The sequence below is a fragment of the Equus asinus genome, chromosome 17, assembly GCF_041296235.1.
Source record: "Equus asinus isolate D_3611 breed Donkey chromosome 17, EquAss-T2T_v2, whole genome shotgun sequence".
Classification (NCBI taxonomy): Eukaryota; Metazoa; Chordata; class Mammalia; order Perissodactyla; family Equidae; genus Equus; species Equus asinus.
In genome coordinates, this window is record NC_091806.1 from 17,729,331 (window position 1) to 17,749,041 (window position 19,711).

The window sequence follows — 19,711 nt, forward strand, 5'->3', positions numbered from 1 at the left end:
GGACCAAATCCAGCTGGCAGCCTATTTTTGTAAATCAGGATTTACTGGACCACAGCCACACTCATTAAATAATGTATTATCTATAACTGCTTTTATACTACAACACCAGACTGAGTAACTGCAACAGAAACCATATGGTCAACAAAGCCTAAAATATTTACCATTGGCCTTTTACAGGAAAATGTTTGCAGACGCCTTCTATAAACGACTATAAATTGAATTGGACGATGTATCCAAAACGGATTAGGAGGAAAAAAAAAAATCAGAGAAACATTGAAACATACACCTAAATTTAGTGCCCATAATGCCACTCCAAAGTCCTAAAAATCTAAGCTTCAAACGCAATTGGAACTAGAAAATGAAAATTTTGGTTACATAAAATATAAAAAAAATACTGAAATATATTCATAATTTATTTAGAATAACAAAGTATATTTTGTGCCTCTTGAAATTAATTAAAGCCAATTATTATTTCTATTATAAACAGAACTTATATCCACTTTATATAAATTAGGTTTTTACCTGCTAATGGCTTGCTCCTCATCAGTCATTCCAGTCTCCCTGAACGCCCTGTTTGATTCCGCCAAACTCAAGGCAATTGCTCTCTGAAGATCATCTTTATCATCTCCAGTGAGATCAATCACATCTGAAAAGCAAAACTAACTTTCTCAAAATGAAAAGTCAAACAGAATGAAAGGTAATTCTTATCATGGAGATTTTACACCCACTATACCCTTTCAAACCAAAGTCAGCACCAACATAATTCTCTATAAGATCCTTTCTGAAGAGAATACAAACATTTTAAATGGAACATACTTCGAAACAATGTTCCTCTCTGTAAAATATAGCTAAAAGCAATAAGGGCATAAATATTTTTCATTACAGAGGAAACAATATTTACTATGAAGTCCCTGATTAAAAGTATATAATAAGCAGGAAGACTGCTAAAAAATTTCTTTACCAAACAAATTTGAAATTAACATAATTAAACATTTACATTTACGCTTTTGGAAGTTAATCCAAATATACACACGTTACAGTTCATCCACAATACCACCTAGACGTTGTCTATCAAAGTATAATAATTAACAACTGAGCTCTCAAAAATTATGTTTCAGAAACTAACTGACCGTAGATATATATACGTTTATATACACATTGTTTTAAAGTCTGGAAGAATGTGCCAAATTGTCAACAGTGGTTAAGTTTGATGAAGAGGGTTATGGAGGAGGAAGTGTAAGGATCTCTCACTTTCTATTTCAAACACTTCTCTACCATCTGAATTATTTAATAATCATTCAGTTTACTAAATAATTTTAATTTAAAAATGTTTGCATTTCACAAAAAGAAATACACTAAGCAAAGAAAATAGTTTTGATGCTATAAGTATTCTTTTTCCAAAGAATAAAGGCTACAACTATTACCACCTACAGAAAAAACACTTTTTAACCAATTTCCCAGTAGATATTCATCAATTTCCTTAACCCAAAAGATGCCAATAATACTCACATTATTGTTTAAACAATGGTAAGAACCATAATATGTTGCCAAGTAGGGGATTATAAAACAATATGATGAGAAAGAAAAAACCATATCTGTTATTACCTTATCTTTGTGTGGTTGGGATTTTGCTTCTGGGTATTTTGGACAAGTTTTGTATTCCTTTCATTTATTTGTATTTGAGACATGTTAAAAACTAATTTTTTTTCATTGTAATCCTAGAATTTTATAAAAGGGAGACAAACAAAAAGGAGTAGGTGATGGGAGATAAGATGCTTGCATTTTACCATCTAGCTATAGGGTTACATACAGAGGCTAGAAAAGAATATTCCACACTTAATAAGAAATAAATAATATATATTGGCCTATTTCTATTGTTATCCACACTTTTTCTCCAAAGGGTAGCTTACAAGGATATTAAAAATATTAGAAATAATAACTGGCCATGGAAGATTTTTTTTTAATGTTCTTAGAAAGTATAATAAAACCTCACAAAAATGTAGTAAGTAGGGTCCAAAAAAATTCAGTCAAGTAAAATGTAGAACACATAGCAAGGTAACTGAAACGATGGAGCATGCCTAGATCTATCAGCAGGCCAAAGGCTTTCTGAGTCCGGCTTACAAGACCTAAGTACAGGTCGACCACGGCTGAACATGGGTGTCACCGGGGTATAACAACTTAAATATTGATGAAGCAGAAGTCAGGACTAGAGAGGGATGAAATGGCCTTATGAAAATGAGAACTACCTTGGTCATTAAATAATGACTAGAATAGAGGTGAGTAAAGAGAGAATAATGGAAGTAAGGGAAACAATTTGAAAATCACCAAGCAGCAGAAAAACAGGTTTTGGGGATATGATCAATTAGCCCTCAGACTCCATTCTCTCATCCTCCAAGTATGCTTTATTCAACTATAGAAGCTGGAAAGATTAAAAGATACAAACAAATCTATTTTCCCAATTCATGGGCAGTTAAGGTTCTGGATAAAATTTAGGTTCCACCAACTGGATGCACTAACATGAGCTTTGGAAGGCAGAGTGAGGGGGAAGCCCTACTCCTGCTGCTTTTGGCTGTTCTCTCCAGCATGACTGAAGAGATGTGGGTTGTTCCACAGTGGCATTCCAGTGTCCAATTTCCAGCTTCAGGGATGTCAAGAGATAAGAGTAGAAGCGGCAACTAGACTCTGCATTCCAATGTCCGGGCAGAGCTCAGCGGCAGTTCCCTAATCTTGGATGCTTATTCTTCTCTGGGCTGCAGCTACAGAAGCATGTTCTTGAACCCAGGAGTCCCAGAGGCAGCCTCCTGATTCACTCACTCACTACCCTCCTGATTGTGGCAGAGGGAGAGCTTCCCTGGCTGGTGAGTCCCACAAGAATCCAGGAGTCATTTCTGAAAGCTGAGCTAGAGATCCTCTCTCCAGTGCTTCCAGTGATTTCTTTAAGAACCTAATCCTCTGGATTAAATTTCTTCTATGAAACTATCTAGAGTGTTTACTGTTTCGTGACTGACAAGTAAACCAAACCAGCTAAGGCAGAAACTCACTCAGAAATAGCAACAACTTAAACTTAGAGCTTTTTCATAATTTATCAATTGTAACTCAAGCAACACAAAAGCAAAACACAAGGCAAGATATTTTTAACTCTATCTGATACAAGAGACAGATAACTGACATTGTGAGAAATGAAGTATATCATCATAAGAATAAAAAATGGCGGCGAGACTTCAAATTTAAGTCTTCTATTAAATCCAGTGGGCTTTCCTCCACAGTAGCAGTTCTCCAAGTGGAGTCCATGGATCCTCAGGGATCCCCTATGGCCCTATGAGGGAAAGGAGGTCTTTAAGTAAAATATATTCTCATAATAATATTAAGGTGTTATCTGCCTTTTCTACCGTGGTCATATTGGCACTGATGATACGAAACAACAATGCATTAAACTGCTGCATCTTAGCACACAAATCAAGGCAGTGGCACCAAGTTGTGTGAGCAATTCATTGTTATTACTCACAAATAGGCACACTCGTTACTCAAAAAAGAAAAAGCCAGTTTCTCTTAAGTCCTTGATAAAAATGGAAAAATCAATTTTATTAAATCTCAAATACTGATTTAAATTTTCTTTTAATTCTACATGACAAATAAGAAGTATGCACAGTACTTCTGCTGTATATCCAAAGCACACTGTTGCTAAAGAAAAAACACAAGTGCAACGCTTGAGTTGCAAACTGAACTGATTTTTTTTCATGGAACACTATTTTTACTTGAAAGAACAACTGACAAACCACAAACTATGATTATGCAGACTTGAGTATTTGACAGATGTTTTCTCGAAAATAAAGTGAACCTGTCACATGAGGGAGAATGAATGACAGCATTTGTTGACAATGATTAACACAGAATTTTCAAGCAAAAATCAGAATTTTGGAAAACTTGTTTCTACCATTATGAGCTTGATATTTCCCCAATACTTAAAGGATTTCTGGTGAAATCAGGTGATATTGACAATTTTAATTTGTTTTATGATGCAGACGTTCTTCCAAGATTTGGAAGGAAATCTTTTCCAAATTACCAATGCACAGTATTACAAAATCATGCATAGGTAAACAATCCATTCAAAGAGCAAGGTAAGCCATAAAGACGCTTCTAGCATCTTCGGTCTTTGACCCTGGATCCTGACACAGAGCTTCTAAATCACTTGGAACTTCCTGGGTGATAGGAGCATCTTTTGTTCTCATGAGACGACTCTTGGTGGCCTCCTGTATAGCTTCAGGGTGGGCACTGATCACCAGAAAAACCAAACCATGATTAGAAGCTTGGAACTTTGAGCCTCATCTCCCATCCTCTGGGAAGGAGAGAGAGGCTGGAAATTAAATTAAAATCAATCAAGCACACCTGATGAAGTCTCCATAGAAATCCCTGAAGTACAGGGCTCTGAGAGCTCCTGGGTTAGTGACATATCCACATGGTGGGAGGGTGGCGTACCCCAAATCCATGAGACGGAGGCTCCTGCACTCAGGACCCTTCCAGACCTTGCCCTATGCATCTCTTCATCTGGCTATCCATCTGTATCCGTTATCATATTCTTTACTATATAATAAACAGGTAAATGTATTTCCCTGAGTTCTGTGAGCGACTGTAACAAATTATCAAACTTGAGGAGGGGGTCATGGGAACCCTCAATTTGTAGCCCAGTCAGAGAGAAGTGTGAGTAACCTGGGAACCCATTACTTGTAACTGGCATCTTAGGTGGAGGCAGTTGTGTGCAACTGAGCCCTTAACCTGTGGGATCCGATACCAACTCCAGGTAGTGTCAGAATTGAACTGAATTGCAGGACACTCCGCTGGTATCAGAAAATTGGTCGGGTGTGGGGTAAAAACTCACATATCTGGTGTCAGAAGTATTGAGTGAGGGCAGAGGAAGAAACAAGCAATAGTAGCTTTTGATGCTAGAAAGGCTGGTTGGCGAGAAGTTATTGGTCCTTAACTGAAAAGCTGAGACGTTTTCCTTTAAGCAGTGGAGAAAGTTTATTTATTATTTGTAGCTTCACTATAATTATCATAATTTTTTCCAGGATGTTCCCATTACTCCATAAATCCTCTTCGTTCCAGAAGATATTTTAGAACAATACAGCAATCGTGAAAGACTATTATAACTTACTCGCATACTAAATACAGATAAGATTTTAAAACCACATATTAAGAAAATAAAATGCTATTTCACTAGAATGGTAAAACCTGAATTTCTTCTTTTTCTGGAGTTAGGGGAATGACTTCCAAAAACACGTAATGAACTATCAATTTCACAATGAAAACTAGCCCTCTGTGATTTTCTTATACGCTCACACTCAAAAAGGAACATAGAATAAACTTGGCGGAAACAATTTCTAATTGGCCAAACTAAATAAAAGTTGAGCCTATGCAAAAATCCCATCCAAATACCAAAGTGTTATAAATATTTTTATATCTGTACCAAGCGAGGACCTTGGCAAAACACTCAAACTTTGTTTTCACCAACCCTCCCTCTAGTATTAGTGTGAACACAACTCAAGGGCACAAGCATGTTAGTGTTAGTTGGATACCAGTGTAGAAAATCACACATTACAAAAGCCTATGAACAGGAATCTTCAACATGTTCAAGACTGCTCAAATTAAAACATTTTTTCTGTAAGGTCACAAGTATATATACCAAAACATAACACTCAACCTAAAAAAATCTTGTACATTCCAAAGAGTTAGCATTTGAGTAAAACTTAAATACCAACTACCAAACATTTTTCTGCTAAATCTGAAATACAGGCAATCATCAACTGGTCAATGAAGCAGACTTTAACTGTATGCATTGTTTACAACTCATAACTCATTTTCCCATGAAGACAGTGTATGAAATGACAAAAGCCTTCCAAGTTAGTTCAAAAGAAATCCACTTAGCCCATAATCTAATTGAACTACAATATATGCAGAGATTTTGACTTTAGAAGAAAGTGATTTTCCTTGCTTTCCTTATTTACATAAGCCCAGGCATAGGTGAAACACTTTTTTATATAACCACATTTATATTTACCACCAGCGAAGATCTCTAGGCAGGGGAATGATATGAGCAAAAAGAACTCTGTTTTGGGAGTGAGGAGGTTAAGTGTTGAACAACAGTTGGAGAAGAGTTGTAGTAAGAATATGTATCAGGGCAGGAGCAACTAAAGGAAAAGTACGCAGACAAAAACTCATAGAACTGCAGACTAAATGGCTGACTTGGGAGATTATGAAGAGCAGTAAAAAAAACTAAACCTTTAATACAAAATAAAATCACTGGGTCCCCGGAAGGATGGGGATGCCCTTAAGAGAGAAAGGCAAATACGAACACAGGGATGGTCAGCAGGAGCTGAGAAGGGAGAATACTACCATTCTCGCCCTCACTCATTCTGCTTCAGCCACAGTGACGTCCTCCCTATTCATCTCCTGAGCCAAATATACTCCTGCCTGGAGGCCCCAGCCTGGGATGCATTTCCCTCAGACATCCACGAGCTTCCCTCCCTCACTTCACTCAGGTATCTGTATAAATGTGACCTCATCCAAGAAACATTCCCTGACGGATCCTCTATCTAAAATAGCATATCCCATGCCTGACCTACAACCGCAACCCTGTCACCATCTGTCCCTTGACCTTGCTCTCTTGTTCTTCATGAACTTACCACTGCCTGACATTATTTATTTATTGCTTACTGTCTGTCTTCCCCCTATATAAACTGACACTTTGTGTTTTTTCTAATGGCCTAAAAACCTATCTAATACATATTAGGCAATCAATAAATATTTGTTAAGCAAATAAAGGTTGATATCTAGACTATGGAATAGAGATAAAAATTAGTGAGTCATCTTCATAGTGGCACTAACTAGAAGACTTAAGAACATAGGCTTTATCCATATAAAATTTTTTCTAGTAAGTCAAAGGACAAATAGAATAAGGTATCACGTTAAAAGAATACTTAAAATCAAGAAGACATAAATAATGTAAATTGTGTTTCCTACCTGACTCTCCCATTCTCCTCTGCCCTCAGTCAGCTCTCTTAAGATGTTCCTACTTTTCTAATCTTCTTACTGCGGAACTCAGATTCTCTACAACAGTGCTCTCCACTAGAACTTTCTATGATGATGGAAATGTACTATTATCTGCGCTGTCCAGTAGGGTGACCACTAGCCACATCTGCCTACTACTGAGCATTTAAAATGTGTCTAGTGCAACATAGGAACTGAATTTTAATATTATTTAATTTTAATTTATATTTAAATCTAAGTTGTCACATGTGCCCGTTGGCAACTATGTTGAACAGCTCAGCTCCAAATGGTCTTGTTCTATTTTTAATAATTCCTGCTAAAATTATAATGGCAGCATTGGTAAGAAGGCAAAGTGAATAGCAAAGGAGCCATTTGGGAATTCTGTCATCAACTTTACTATGTTTTCAAACTAAAATTGTGAAAAAAAATTAAAGTTAACATTCTATATAAGTCAACAAAAAGTACAAAGGTCCATGGCTACCATTCTTCCCTAAAATTAAAGAAAACTCACAAAGTTATACAAGTCATTCTACAGAACATTGTAATAGAACGTAAGCCTAATTGCATGCAATCATTTACAAGTAACTTTCAGAGCATTGTAGAATCTCATTTTTAAGCTTAACCTTAACTTTCAGTGAATCATCAAAACAGTTTTCTACATTAGAAATCTCTACGGAAAAAGAGATTTAACTTTCATGGCATTAATTTTTTTCTATCTGAAGTTACTTGTTTAACAAATGTGGGGGGTGGGAAAAATACCAGGGTTCAGTTAATAAATTCCTAAACTGCTGAACATACGTGATCTGCCCTCAGCAGAGATGAGAGCACTAGACCTGGATCTGTCACTTGTCCTTTAGATCACTTTGAGGCTGGCCAAGCAACATAACTACGAGCAGAGTTCTAGGACAGAACTTCAACATTTTTCTCACTTTCTATGCAATCCTTACCAAATAAACCGATTCTAAATTGGTAACACTTAACACTTACTCCAATGTGTTATATCAACTTCTCTAAAACTTAAGCCAATATGTGGCATTATTTTCTGTGCTAAAATTACCTACCCAAATCCCTCTTATCTTTTGATCCATTCTTTGATTGCTCAATTGTAGCACATCTCGTTCTGGTGGGCATATACTGTTTTTTTCCTGTTTTAAAAAAGTTCAAAAGAATTTAATGATCATGAAAGAAAGAATATTACTATTTAATTTCAAGTGGGCAAAAGCCTGGTATGGTCATGTCTATGACAGAGTTTGCCATCACACAAAAACTTCGAAGAATCTCTCCTCTGACTATTAAGTTCACCTACGATATCTTAGTATCCTGCATTGCTGCCTCCTTGCATTTGCATTTTTTACTGCCAAACTCCAACACAATTTTATTTCCAATTTAAGCTGGAGGTGGGAGGCACTCATCTGACAATTCACAATATCCAATCTGGACAGGAAATCCAAGTAATGAAAAAAAGTACCTAAAAGTGTTGTTAATACTCTAAATGATTTGGGCTTTTTCCCAGAATTCAACAGAGTATTAAATTACAGTATAGAATGTTACCAAAACAATATCAAACACCAGGTACACCACTTCTTAATTCTCTATGATACAGAATACAAGCTTTCCTTGAAATGTTTCTTTTTCTTCTCTCAAAAATGGAAGGTGAAAATGCACTAAAGGCCAATCATTGTCCTACTAACTAGTGAAAATGTAACAACTTCTTGAATATTAAGTGAAGGTTCAAAAATATATGTTCTTCAAATCAAGTGACATAATTTACTTTATCTTCTGATGTACCCAGGTATGAATAAATGAAAATTTCCCCACAAGCCCCAAATGTAACTTTTATGGGATATTTTAGTTTAAAAGCTAAATTTTTCTAGTCATTAAAAACACATGTATTTTATTCCTTCTAAAAGAGACGCCCAGTCATAAACAGTTATATTCTAGCTTATACAAGTAATCATATGTATTTAGCATTAAAGACTTTCACGTCAAAATACAGATGTTTTGTCACTACTACAACCAATAGATGACACACTTAAAATTAGCCAGGCTCTGTCTATGCTATAGTCCTGTCTGTAATAGACTTTTTACTTAAAAAAGAAAACAAGCAATTAAAAAAAATAAAAACTCCTGCCATATTTGAAGAATTAGTTAAGCCATGGTCAACTTTCAAATAAAAATATATTTCACATAAAGTTAAGAAAATGTTCAAAAAGAGTTTTTGTATCTAGAACATTGCCTTGAAAACTTCCTCAGACTCTGATCACTCCAATACTCCACATTCCTTCAGCGCGCAGGTAGTGTTTTCAAAGGAGGCCTGTGTCTGAATATACATCTTTCCTTCCCACGTTTTACCACTCCTTTCAAGAATTAAAAATACATGAAAGATTTCATTTCTTATCAGCAATATAGCATAATAATTTAAAGAATCTGCTAAATGCATGACATCTCCTTACTTTCTCAGTTTTAAACTATGAAACACTATTATGACGCTGCCAAATTTAAATGCTGGATCAAGACTATCTCCAAAAGGCAGCTGTACTTCTTAGAACTTGATAAAATATGATACAAATTTGTTAACTGGAAAAGAATTATTGTTATTCATCGGCTACTTTTTCCCAGTTTGATACTAATATTATTATAATGAAATCACCACATTATATTTCTACAACAGTTTTCCTCAATAATCTCAAAGCAACTTTATGGACACACTATCCAAATTAGTGAATTCTTTTTTTTCTTTAATTTTTATTTTTTTCTGATGTACATCATATTTCAAATTCTGGATACATCATGTTCACCACCCGAACACTAATTATAGTGCATCTCCTCACATGTGAGCCTAATCACCCCTTTTGCCCTCCCCCTTCCCCGCTTCCCCAATGGTAACCACCAGTCCAATCTCCAATGCTATGTGGTTTTTCTTTCTGTCATTTTTATCTTCTACTTATGAGTGAGATCATATGGTATTTGACTTTCTCCCTCTGACTTATTTCACTCAGCATAATACCCTCAAGGTCCACCCATGTTGTCACAAATGGCTGGATTTCGTCATTTCTTATGGCTGAGTAGTATTCCATCGTGTATAAATACCACGTCTTCTTTATCCATTCGTCCCTTGATGGGCACCTAGGTTGCTTCCAAGTCTTGGCTATTGTGTATAATGCCGCAATGAACACAGGGGTGCAAGTATCTTTATGCCTTTGTGTTTTCAAGTTCTGTGGATAAATACCCAGCAGTGGAATAGCTGGATCATATGGTAGATCTATCCTTAATTTTCTGAGGATACTCCATACTGCTTTCCATAGTGGCTGCACCAGTTTGCACTCCCATCAGCAATGTAGGAGGGTTCCCATCTCTCCACATCCTCTCCAACATTTGTTGTTTCCTGTCTTGTTAATTATAGCCATTCTGACGGGAGTGAGGTGATACCTCATTGTAGTTTTGATTTGCATTTCCCTGATAGCTAATGATGTTGAGCATCTTTTCACCGTGGGTGTGTATGTGTGTGTAGCTCTTGAAAAATATCCACTAAGTAATTTTATATTCCACTTGAAAGAAATGGTAGAGAAATGGAGTTTCTGGTTTATCTCAATTAATTGTCATACTGAGCAGATTGCTTGCTGTTGTGGTTTCTTTATCAATAAAATGTGCTGTGCTTCTAACCAGGATACTAATTCATATTTAATATATTTAAAATACAGATGTCTGGGCCCCACCCAAGAGCCACTGAATCAGAGCCTGGCAGGGAGGAGCCCCAGCACCAGGAGATCACTACTGTGCTGTCTTTCTCTTTGTGTTGTCTTTCTAGGAGCCCTTTTCTGGGTATAGCAACTTCATGTCTTTACCTTCTACCTTGTGACTCAATCTCTTACTTCCCCACAAAACGTGCTTGTAACTGAGTCGAACAAACATAGGCGTTATTTATCTATAATTCACAAGATGATTTCAATCTTTGAAATCTACATTACTTGGACTCTTGCAAAAAGATTTTCAAGAGCAGTCCCTTCTGGTTCCTCAATAAGTTGGAAAGGCCTTGACTTGAATCCAACATATTTGGTGTTATGTTATGCCTGATATCATTCAGTTCTTACTGTGAGCTTCTCAAAACAAAGATGGCTTCTATTTGGCCTGGAAGAAGGAATGTGAAATCATCTGAACCAAAAACGTGATGTCCTCACTCTGGCTAAATTGACAAAATAGTGATGATTCTTCAACTGTCCGAGGCTGCATTTAGATTTGGATTGAAATCATGTTGTCTATTTTTCTCATGAGCTTATATACTTTTTAAAATGTTGCACTACTATTTGGAAAAGTTTGAACTCGTGCAAGGTATTAGTTTTGTGACTATCTAATTTCTTGTCGTAACTGGAGCCATTTTATGAGTGTAAAGGGGAGCTATCCATAACATGCCAGGGACAAAACAAGCACCAACAGAGCTGTCCAGACAGCAGTGGGATGTGAGCCCACCCTTGCCATCTGTGACCCAGAGGCAGGAGACATGGGGGTGAGAGCAGGAGTCAGCCCCACCTTGGTCAGACACGTCCAAGCCTGGCTTTGTTCTGGCCCTGCCCAGGTCATGGGTTAAAGAGTCTGCTGTGTCTGCCGAGAGGAGGTCGATGGGAGGAAGCACGGTGACCTGGGCCCAGTAGGAAGGACGGTCAGCAGAGTGACAGTGACCCAGGGAAGAGAGAGAGTGGTGGTTTATACTGGAGGGTGGTGGCAGAGATGGAGAGAAGAGAACAGAGGGAGTTTGAGGGAAATATCTATGGACTGCCTGATGCATTGGATGTAGACGGTGAGGAAAAAGGACACGTCAAGAGGGGTTTCCAGGTCTGGGCTGAAAGCGAGGGGACGTGGGGGGCTGTGGACTGACTAGAGCATTCTGAAGCTAAAGCAAGTCTTCCGTGGCTGGCTTCCCCAAGAGCGACCCCAAGTCTGTGGTTCCTCATGCTCCTCTGAAACAGGTCGTGTACTTGGGACGGGATCCGTCCATGTAGTTAGCAGCGTTTGAGAGGATAATTGGGAGCAGATTTCCTGCAGAAGTTGTACATCTGCTCTGCCAGGCTGTTTGTACCTTCCTGTCTGTGTCTGCGCAGAACCCTGACCAGAAATGGCACTGTCCTCTTTATCTTCCCTACACTTTTCCTCTCATTCATCTCAAGATCCTTGTTATTCTATGTGGATTCCCAGCATGGACATCACTTGGGAGCAGTGCAGGGACTCGGGCCCACCCAGGACCTTATGAATTACGATCTGCTTTGTAACGAGATCTTCAAGTGATTCATATGCCCCTGAAAGTGTGTAAAGCACCGTGGATAACTCCTCCTTCTCCTTCAGCATTCAGCTCAGGACCACGTCCTCCAGAGACCCTCCCTGACCTCCCACCCAACACCCAACCTGTTGCAGGGACAGTTCGAGAGCCGGGCACAGCGCCAGCAGCGGGTGCACACGCCACCTCCATGAGCATTTATAGTCCGTGAGTCTTTCTCTTCCACTGGCTCTGCGCTCTGCTGCAGTCCATTGAGTGTTCATCTTGGCATCTCCACGAGTAGCATCATATCAGCTCCACTAAGGCAGTGGACGCATCAACCTTGGGAACTCTCACCCTGCCCTCGAGCCCCTCCTGGAGCTGCCCTGGGAGCCCCTGTTGTAGGAGCGCCTAAGAGGTGAGACCCTCTGATCCCCAGGGCCTTCATGGATGGTCGAAACCTCATGGACGTCCAAATGGACATGACTACTCCCCTCTCTATTCCTTCGAAAAAAGCTTTTCACTCAGTGTACTACATCCACACACAGCTGATTTTTTTTCCGGATTTCCCTGCAAAGATTTTACTATGATTTTCTTAAAGTACCGCAGATAATATACGTGTGATCATAAAAGTTCTGAGTCCTCCTTCATTCCTCTTCTCAGACCCCACAACAGTCAAACACAGCCCCATCAGTCCTGCTCCTCCACCTCTGTGATGACCACCCCAGTGCCAGCCCCAGGGCTCCCTGCAGACCCCTGTGAGGCCCCTCACCAAAACGCTGCCCCCTCTTCCCCCACCCCACATTCCACTGTCTCGAAGCCACAGAGATCTATGTAGATAGCACATCACAGTATACCCCCATCCACCCTCTGTCTCCCCTCCAGGTCTACACCCTTCCCTGGTGTCACTCCCCTGCACTACAGAGACATCTATGCAGTGGGCCGTGCTCCCTGCCCACCTTCCCTCCCCCTCATCTCAGTCCTATTTCCGCTGCCCCAGAAGCCACCTCTCAGGTCTCTATACTTCCTGTTCTGTCTGCCTGGAACATTCTGCCCATGACCTCCCAGGCTAATTCCTATTACCTTTCATCTCAGCATAAATGTCACCCACTGAGTATTAGCCTGTCACTGCCCTTACCATCCCCCTATAGGAATCGTCTGTAGAGCACGTATTTCCCTCCTTCGTCTCTTGCTCTTTATGATCTAACCTTGCCCCTCAGTAGAATGTAAGCTCTGGGGCCCCCAGTCCTCATCGGGCTGTTTTCTTTCATGCATCGCTGCATCCCCAACACCTGGAACAGTGCAGAAGACATCACAGAAGCTCCAAGTGTAACAATGAATGGATGGGAAGGAAGGCAATAACACCCTCGCACTTCGGATTCAGCAGAGTCCAGTGTGCTGGTCACTCTCCAGATTCCTTCGGGGCCCCTCTCTGGCCGGCTCTGTGCCCGGGCTGACTCCTCTGCCTGCACTGCCCAGGCCTCTGGGAGGCTCCTAGGCTTCAGCAGGAGGTGGGACGACAGGAGGACAGAGGGCAGGGGCAGTTTTCCCTGTTCCCCTGACAGCCCCTCATGGGCCCAGAGGACACCACTTCCCCTCCTCCCTCCAGCCCAGGGCTGGGAACAGCTTCCCTCTCGCTGGCCCCTGGGAGCCCCGCATCCCTGGCCCTTCCCTCCCCCCTGTCTCAGCTCCGGAAATGGCTGCATCTCAGTCTCTTCATCTGCACCATTGGGGTGAAGTGTTTGTAGTGGGAATTTTGTCGGCTACATCAGGCACCTCTCCTTTTCTGTGTGCAGGACTTAGGATTCTTTTGTGTACATCACGGTGGATTGCATGATCTTTTTCTTTTATTTATTTTAAATAATTTTTCAAAATTGAATCTCTTAATTTTACATTTTCCTTAGGTACTGAAATAGCAAAGTATTCTACATCTGTACTGTAGTTTGTGCATGTCTGTGTGTGTGGGTGTGGGTGCATATGTGATTGCCACCAAGGGAAAACTGCATAAAATGGACTACAAAACATTGAGAAATGTTTTGGCAAGAAACACTATCTTAAACAATACAACAAAGATTTAAAAAATTACAGAACAAAAAACAGAGTGCAAATTATCTAAAATTACCCTCTAAATTAATCTATAAATTTAGGAATAAATCAAAACATTATGAAATGTGAACGGGAGTATGTTGAAGTCTTTTTTTTTCCCGCTTTTCCATTGGTTTTTACTAACAATCTAATTCATTCAGGCAAATATTGTCACTTTGCAGATTCCTAATAAGGGCTCAGGGCACACAGAAACAGTCTTTATTGTTTTCTACATCTCTATGTCCTACTCTAATGATGGCTTAATGAATAGTGACCTTTCATTTAAATCTAAACTCAATCCTTATACTGTCTTATTTAGAGGGTCCAAGGACAGAGAATGCAATTGATAAGCAATGTATTAAATGAAACTTTATTTGAAAAAATATCTTACACATTAGAATGCTTTATCTACTTGAATAAGAATAATTAAGTAAGTAATAGGAGCTAAATTAAAAACAGAAAAAAATCAAAATTCCTTTGAAAAGAGAACACCCGTGCAGATGTCCTGCTGTGGCTGGGGTGCTGAAGGCCCAGCTGCTGTGGATGCTGAGTCAAATCTGCAGGTGACCCCAGGCCCCTGAGGCCTCATGGCAGGGCCATCCTCCTTCCTGGGGGGGTCCTACCGGCCCAGGGGATCCCCCACACTTCTGGGCCTCTGGGGACCGTGGGAGGAGCAGCTGGAGGAAAACTGCCTCTTGGCAAAGGCTGGAACGAGGCCTCCAACATGGCCAGCCTTTGCCTGTTGTGCTCGTTTTCTCTTCTTAGCTCCTCGAGCTTTCTCTCCGCCAACACGGCTGCCCTCCCGCTTTCTTTGGCTCTTTGCATCTGGAAGAGGTTCTCCTTGTGATAGTAGGAAGTGCACGTCTTCACTTCTTGGGCCAGGTCTTCAGCCATCTTCTTGTAGAGGTTGCGAAGCTGGTACGTGGAGTTCATCTCCCAGCACACGTTGAGGAGCTTCTTGTTCAACTCGGAGCAGACCCTTTCCTCCTCAAAGAATTTTCTGTAAAGCGGCCCAACTTCTTCATCATGTAGCTCATGCAGAATTTGAAGTTTGAGCTTCAGCTGCTGAATCTCACCTTCAAGCTTGGTGTTTTCGTGCTGCAAAGTTGCTTCCTCGGTTTGGAGGGAGAGGATTTCTCCTGGAAGCTCTTCCTCAATTTGCTTTTGTTGCTGCAACCATCTGGCTCTTTCCTGATGTTCCTCTTCATCAGTTGCTTTGGAGACTTTAACAGGCAGGCTCTTCAAAGCCTTTTCCAGAAGGTCGACAGTGTCCTGAAGTGCTGATGTGCTCAGGATTGTATTCATCGCTGCCAAGCACAAGGTTCGTAACGGGAGAGGACTGGCCTCCACCTGAGGGCACTGAAGGGCTTCCACGGCTCGGTTCTCAGGTCCGGTATTCTCCCCACATTCTCCACTGACTTCAGCGCGGGCAGAACACCTTTCGCCTGGAGACTTCCCTCTCGTGAAAGTGTGTCCTGTCTTGACTATCAAAGCCACCACCACAGTACATACCAGGATCTCCCAGGGGAATGCAGGGAGACCTGGACCCTGGCTCAAGCTGTCCGAAATCACCAGCAGAGCACCCCACAGGTGCCCCAGGATCAGCTGGAAAGCGGACGCGATGGCAGGCAGCAGGCCCTCCATGGCTGGGGAGAGCTCCGCAGCTGTGCCTCTGAGTGCCAGTGCCCTGTGGGCCACAACTGACCGCTCGGAACCCTGAGGAGTGTTCCGTCTCCAAAGTAAACAGGTGGCTGGAACCAGGGTGTGTCAGTTGGTTGGGGGAGGGGAGGCCAGCCAGGGTCTAGGAAACAGACCCCTAAGTGAGCTCTGAAAGTGGAAGGGGTCTCACTTCTCCAGGCACTGGGGGAGGTGGACAGGGCTGATGGCAGCCTGGCTCTGCCAGTCTAGGCCCACCTGGCCCTACAGCACACCTAGGGGACAAAGCAGGGCCAGGCCACGTTCCTTTCTGTGCACAAGAGCAAGTGATGGGGGCCATGCCTGGGTGAGGCCCACTCTCCTCCTGTTTTCAAGTTTCCTTCTGTGCAGGGACGCCTGGGACTGCCCACACAGCTCCCCAATCTTCCTAGTCTGAGGCTCCCTCTGTCTTTCTGGTTGGTCACTGGGGACAAGCAAGGGCAAAGACTGAAGGGTGTCCCTAAAGGTATGAACTAAGAGACCAGGATTCCAATCCAAACAACTCAAGAGTCATCAATATGAACTGGCAATCTTAACATTTTATGGATTTTGGTTGAGACAATATGTCCTCATTCAATCCAAGTGTTCCTGGGTGGAAGTGACTCTCCTGGGGTGACACAGTGACCAGGGCTCCTTTCCTCATGTGGCCCTGCCATCTTCAGTATAAGCTTCCCAAGGTGGCCCTGAGGAGGGTCCAGTCCACCAAATTGTCTTCAGAGGTGGGCCTCTGGGGATGGCGTTTTTACACATATTATCAAAAATAACTCAACAAACACTTTTTGAGAAACTATGACATTCTAATATGATGATGGGAACATCAATAGTCTCTTGCCCTGTTAGGCTTCATGTTTGGTAAGCAAGAAAGGCACAAGCAAATAATTTTAAAATAACACAGTACTCATTAAGACACAGGTATGCTCTGGGGGCTGGAAAAGCACTTGGTCCATACTAGAGGCCAGGGGAAACATCCTAGAGCCATTAGCTCCTGAGCTAAATCCTACAACGCCAGAAGAAATTAGGCTGGGGATAAAGGCTAGAAGGGATTCCTTCGAAGGAAAAGCAAGCATAAAGACAAAAGAAATTAAATAGCACTGGGTGGATGAGAACTTCAAGCCATTCTGCGTCATCACAGTGTAAAGAGAAAAGAACAAAACAGTAGAAAACGAAGTCAGAGATGCAGACAGGAGTCAAGCCACAGTGTGTCTTCAACTTGGACACAGCAACTGGGTCTGTCTTACACACATAAAACTTCTCCCGATTATCACCTATTATCTGTGTGAAGTAGAAGTATTCCAGGCTTAGCCGACATAAGATCATTTGTAGAGCAAAAATACTAAGATTATCCTGAAAACTTGACATCAACCAACATTAAACAGTATTTAATGCCAATTAATAGCTATAAACATCTATGTGAATGGGTTCTTCCTGGTTATTTCCTAACTTTGAGAAAGTCTATAAACAAAATCAGAAATTCTCTTCCAATACAAGTTAGTAATCAAACTTCTCTAATTGAGAATGCATAAAAATAAATACCTACATTTTATAGAATACAGTTACACCACAATGAGATATGGAGGTAACTGAATGTATTTTGAAAAACTCAGTGCTATATAAGCACAAAGTATTCATGTTATGAATAAAAATTAGTCCATAAAATTTTCCATATGGACCTGTGTGTGCGCATGTATGTGTGCTTATTTTGGGGAGGGGCAGGGAGTGAAAGAAGGGAAATTCTACTAAATGGTAAAGCTATCAGTAATTAAAAATACTACTTTATCTTCAAAAATAATACTAAGCCTCTACCAACACTTAAAATCCATAAAACAAATGATTTTGCCCATTTAAAATTCTAGAAATTTTTGTTTCTTTAATGAGTAACACTGTAGCTGTTCCATATTTCAAAACAATGAATACTCCATGAGGTGCTCTATGAAAGGATATACCAATGAAATACAATCTGGAAAAAAATATAATGCAGCTAATTAAAACATGCTCCTTTCAAATACACTAAGAAGAACCAAGGTTAAAGTAGTCTTTTCTTTTGTCCTTTACCTCTGCTTCAACAAAATTAATATATCCCCAAGGAAAATTTTTCATTACATTCCTGTCAAAATATTAAGAAAGAAGTAAACTTACTCGCATCTGCTTGGCTTCCCACACTGATGTATCTATCACTAAACACTGCCAGGAAGCACGGTTTGGTAGTAAGTTGTCTCCTCCTGCTGAGGGGTCTTGGCATTCTTCGCAGTGAGGAAAGCCACTGCCAACTCCAAGTTTCCATTGCTATCTTTCAAAGATCCAGAACAGAACATCAAATATTTTGGAATAACTCTGTACATTCTCACATGATTTATGTAAGCTTTTCCATAACAACTAATTCTCAAAGCAAAAATCATTTTCAGATTCAAAATCATTCTGTGTGATTCTGATTTTATAGTATAAATTCATCATAAACAAAGAACACCATATCAATGGTAATTCCTTTCTCTATTAATTAAAACTACTAATATAACATAAAAATCAACTCTATAACTAATTTCTCAGTTTTCCATTACTTTCATATCTGCTTAACAAAAGCCAATCACAAACTTGTACTTCTAAACAAATGAACAAACTAAAACATGTTTTCTGGAACTTGCCATACACAAGGATGAAAAATGAATATTTAAAACAGTGCTTCTGCAAATAAGAACAAAAAAAGGTATTCCCTTTAAAATGGGTGCTGAACACATACCTAAAGGCAAACTTAACAAGGAAATGTCAAAGACTTATAGGAAGAAAATAGCAAAATGTTCTGAAGCTTGACAGTATGGAGAAACACAAAGAACTCCTAGACAGAAATACTCAATACTGTCAAGATAACAATCCTGCCCAAATTAAATATAAATTTTATGTAGTTCTCATCAAAAGCATACCTGGACAAAATTCTAAAGTTAATTTAGAAGGAAGTAGCTGCTAAAAAACTAAGAATTTTTGAAACAGTAAAATAATAAGAGACCTGCCCAGTTATATCTCTATATTTTCTGTCCAGTTAACAATAAATATAACACTAGCTCTATGACAGCTAGTTGAAACAACATTAGGAAATCCAGGTATTAATAATGAAGTTATCTCTGTGACACAAGGCCAGAACACATTAAGACTGTGTAGGCCTTAAGAAATTTTAGGATACGAGAGGAGTGTAATAGGAAGCCAGTCGAGGGTTCTGCCTAGAAATGACCTGGTATGACTTACATTTTAAAAGGATCATTCTGGCTGTGTGTTGAGACTATAGGAGAGAAAGGGCAGAGAGTCTATTATTTGCTATCATATTAAATGTAGCGGGTGATAGAAGGAGAAAGATTAGAATGATTCCAAGATTTGAGGAGTGAACAACTAGAAGAATGAAGTCCCCAACCCACCTCGACTCCAACTCTAGGAGCTGCTGAAGAGATAAAGTAAGAGTACAGTTGGAAAAGCACCACTGCTTTCACCTTTGTTAGGTGTCACAACCACTGTAAGATTCTCAAATGACTCATCCAAAATACAGGTATAACATATCCCATAGTTAGATAAGTAAACTATAGTAAAACAACTTGCAATAACAATGGCTAAGATTTACTGAGCAGTAATATGTGCCAAAACATGTGCCAAGTACTC

The 19,711-nt window shown here is 40.1% G+C and overlaps 1 protein-coding gene across 1 annotated transcript in view; it reads right to left on the minus strand.

Moving 5' to 3' along the window:
• The window catches only part of LOC123284635 (ubiquitin carboxyl-terminal hydrolase 25-like), a 95,986-nt gene that overhangs the window by 46,478 nt on the left and 29,797 nt on the right, over positions 1-19,711 (minus strand). Inside the window, exons 4-6 of the mRNA XM_070487734.1 lie at positions 18,209-18,359; positions 8,106-8,189; positions 523-646 (exon numbers count right to left, since the gene is read on the minus strand). Of these exons, the coding sequence (XP_070343835.1) occupies positions 523-646; positions 8,106-8,189; positions 18,209-18,359 (359 nt within the window). The remainder of the gene's footprint in view (positions 1-522; positions 647-8,105; positions 8,190-18,208; positions 18,360-19,711) is intronic.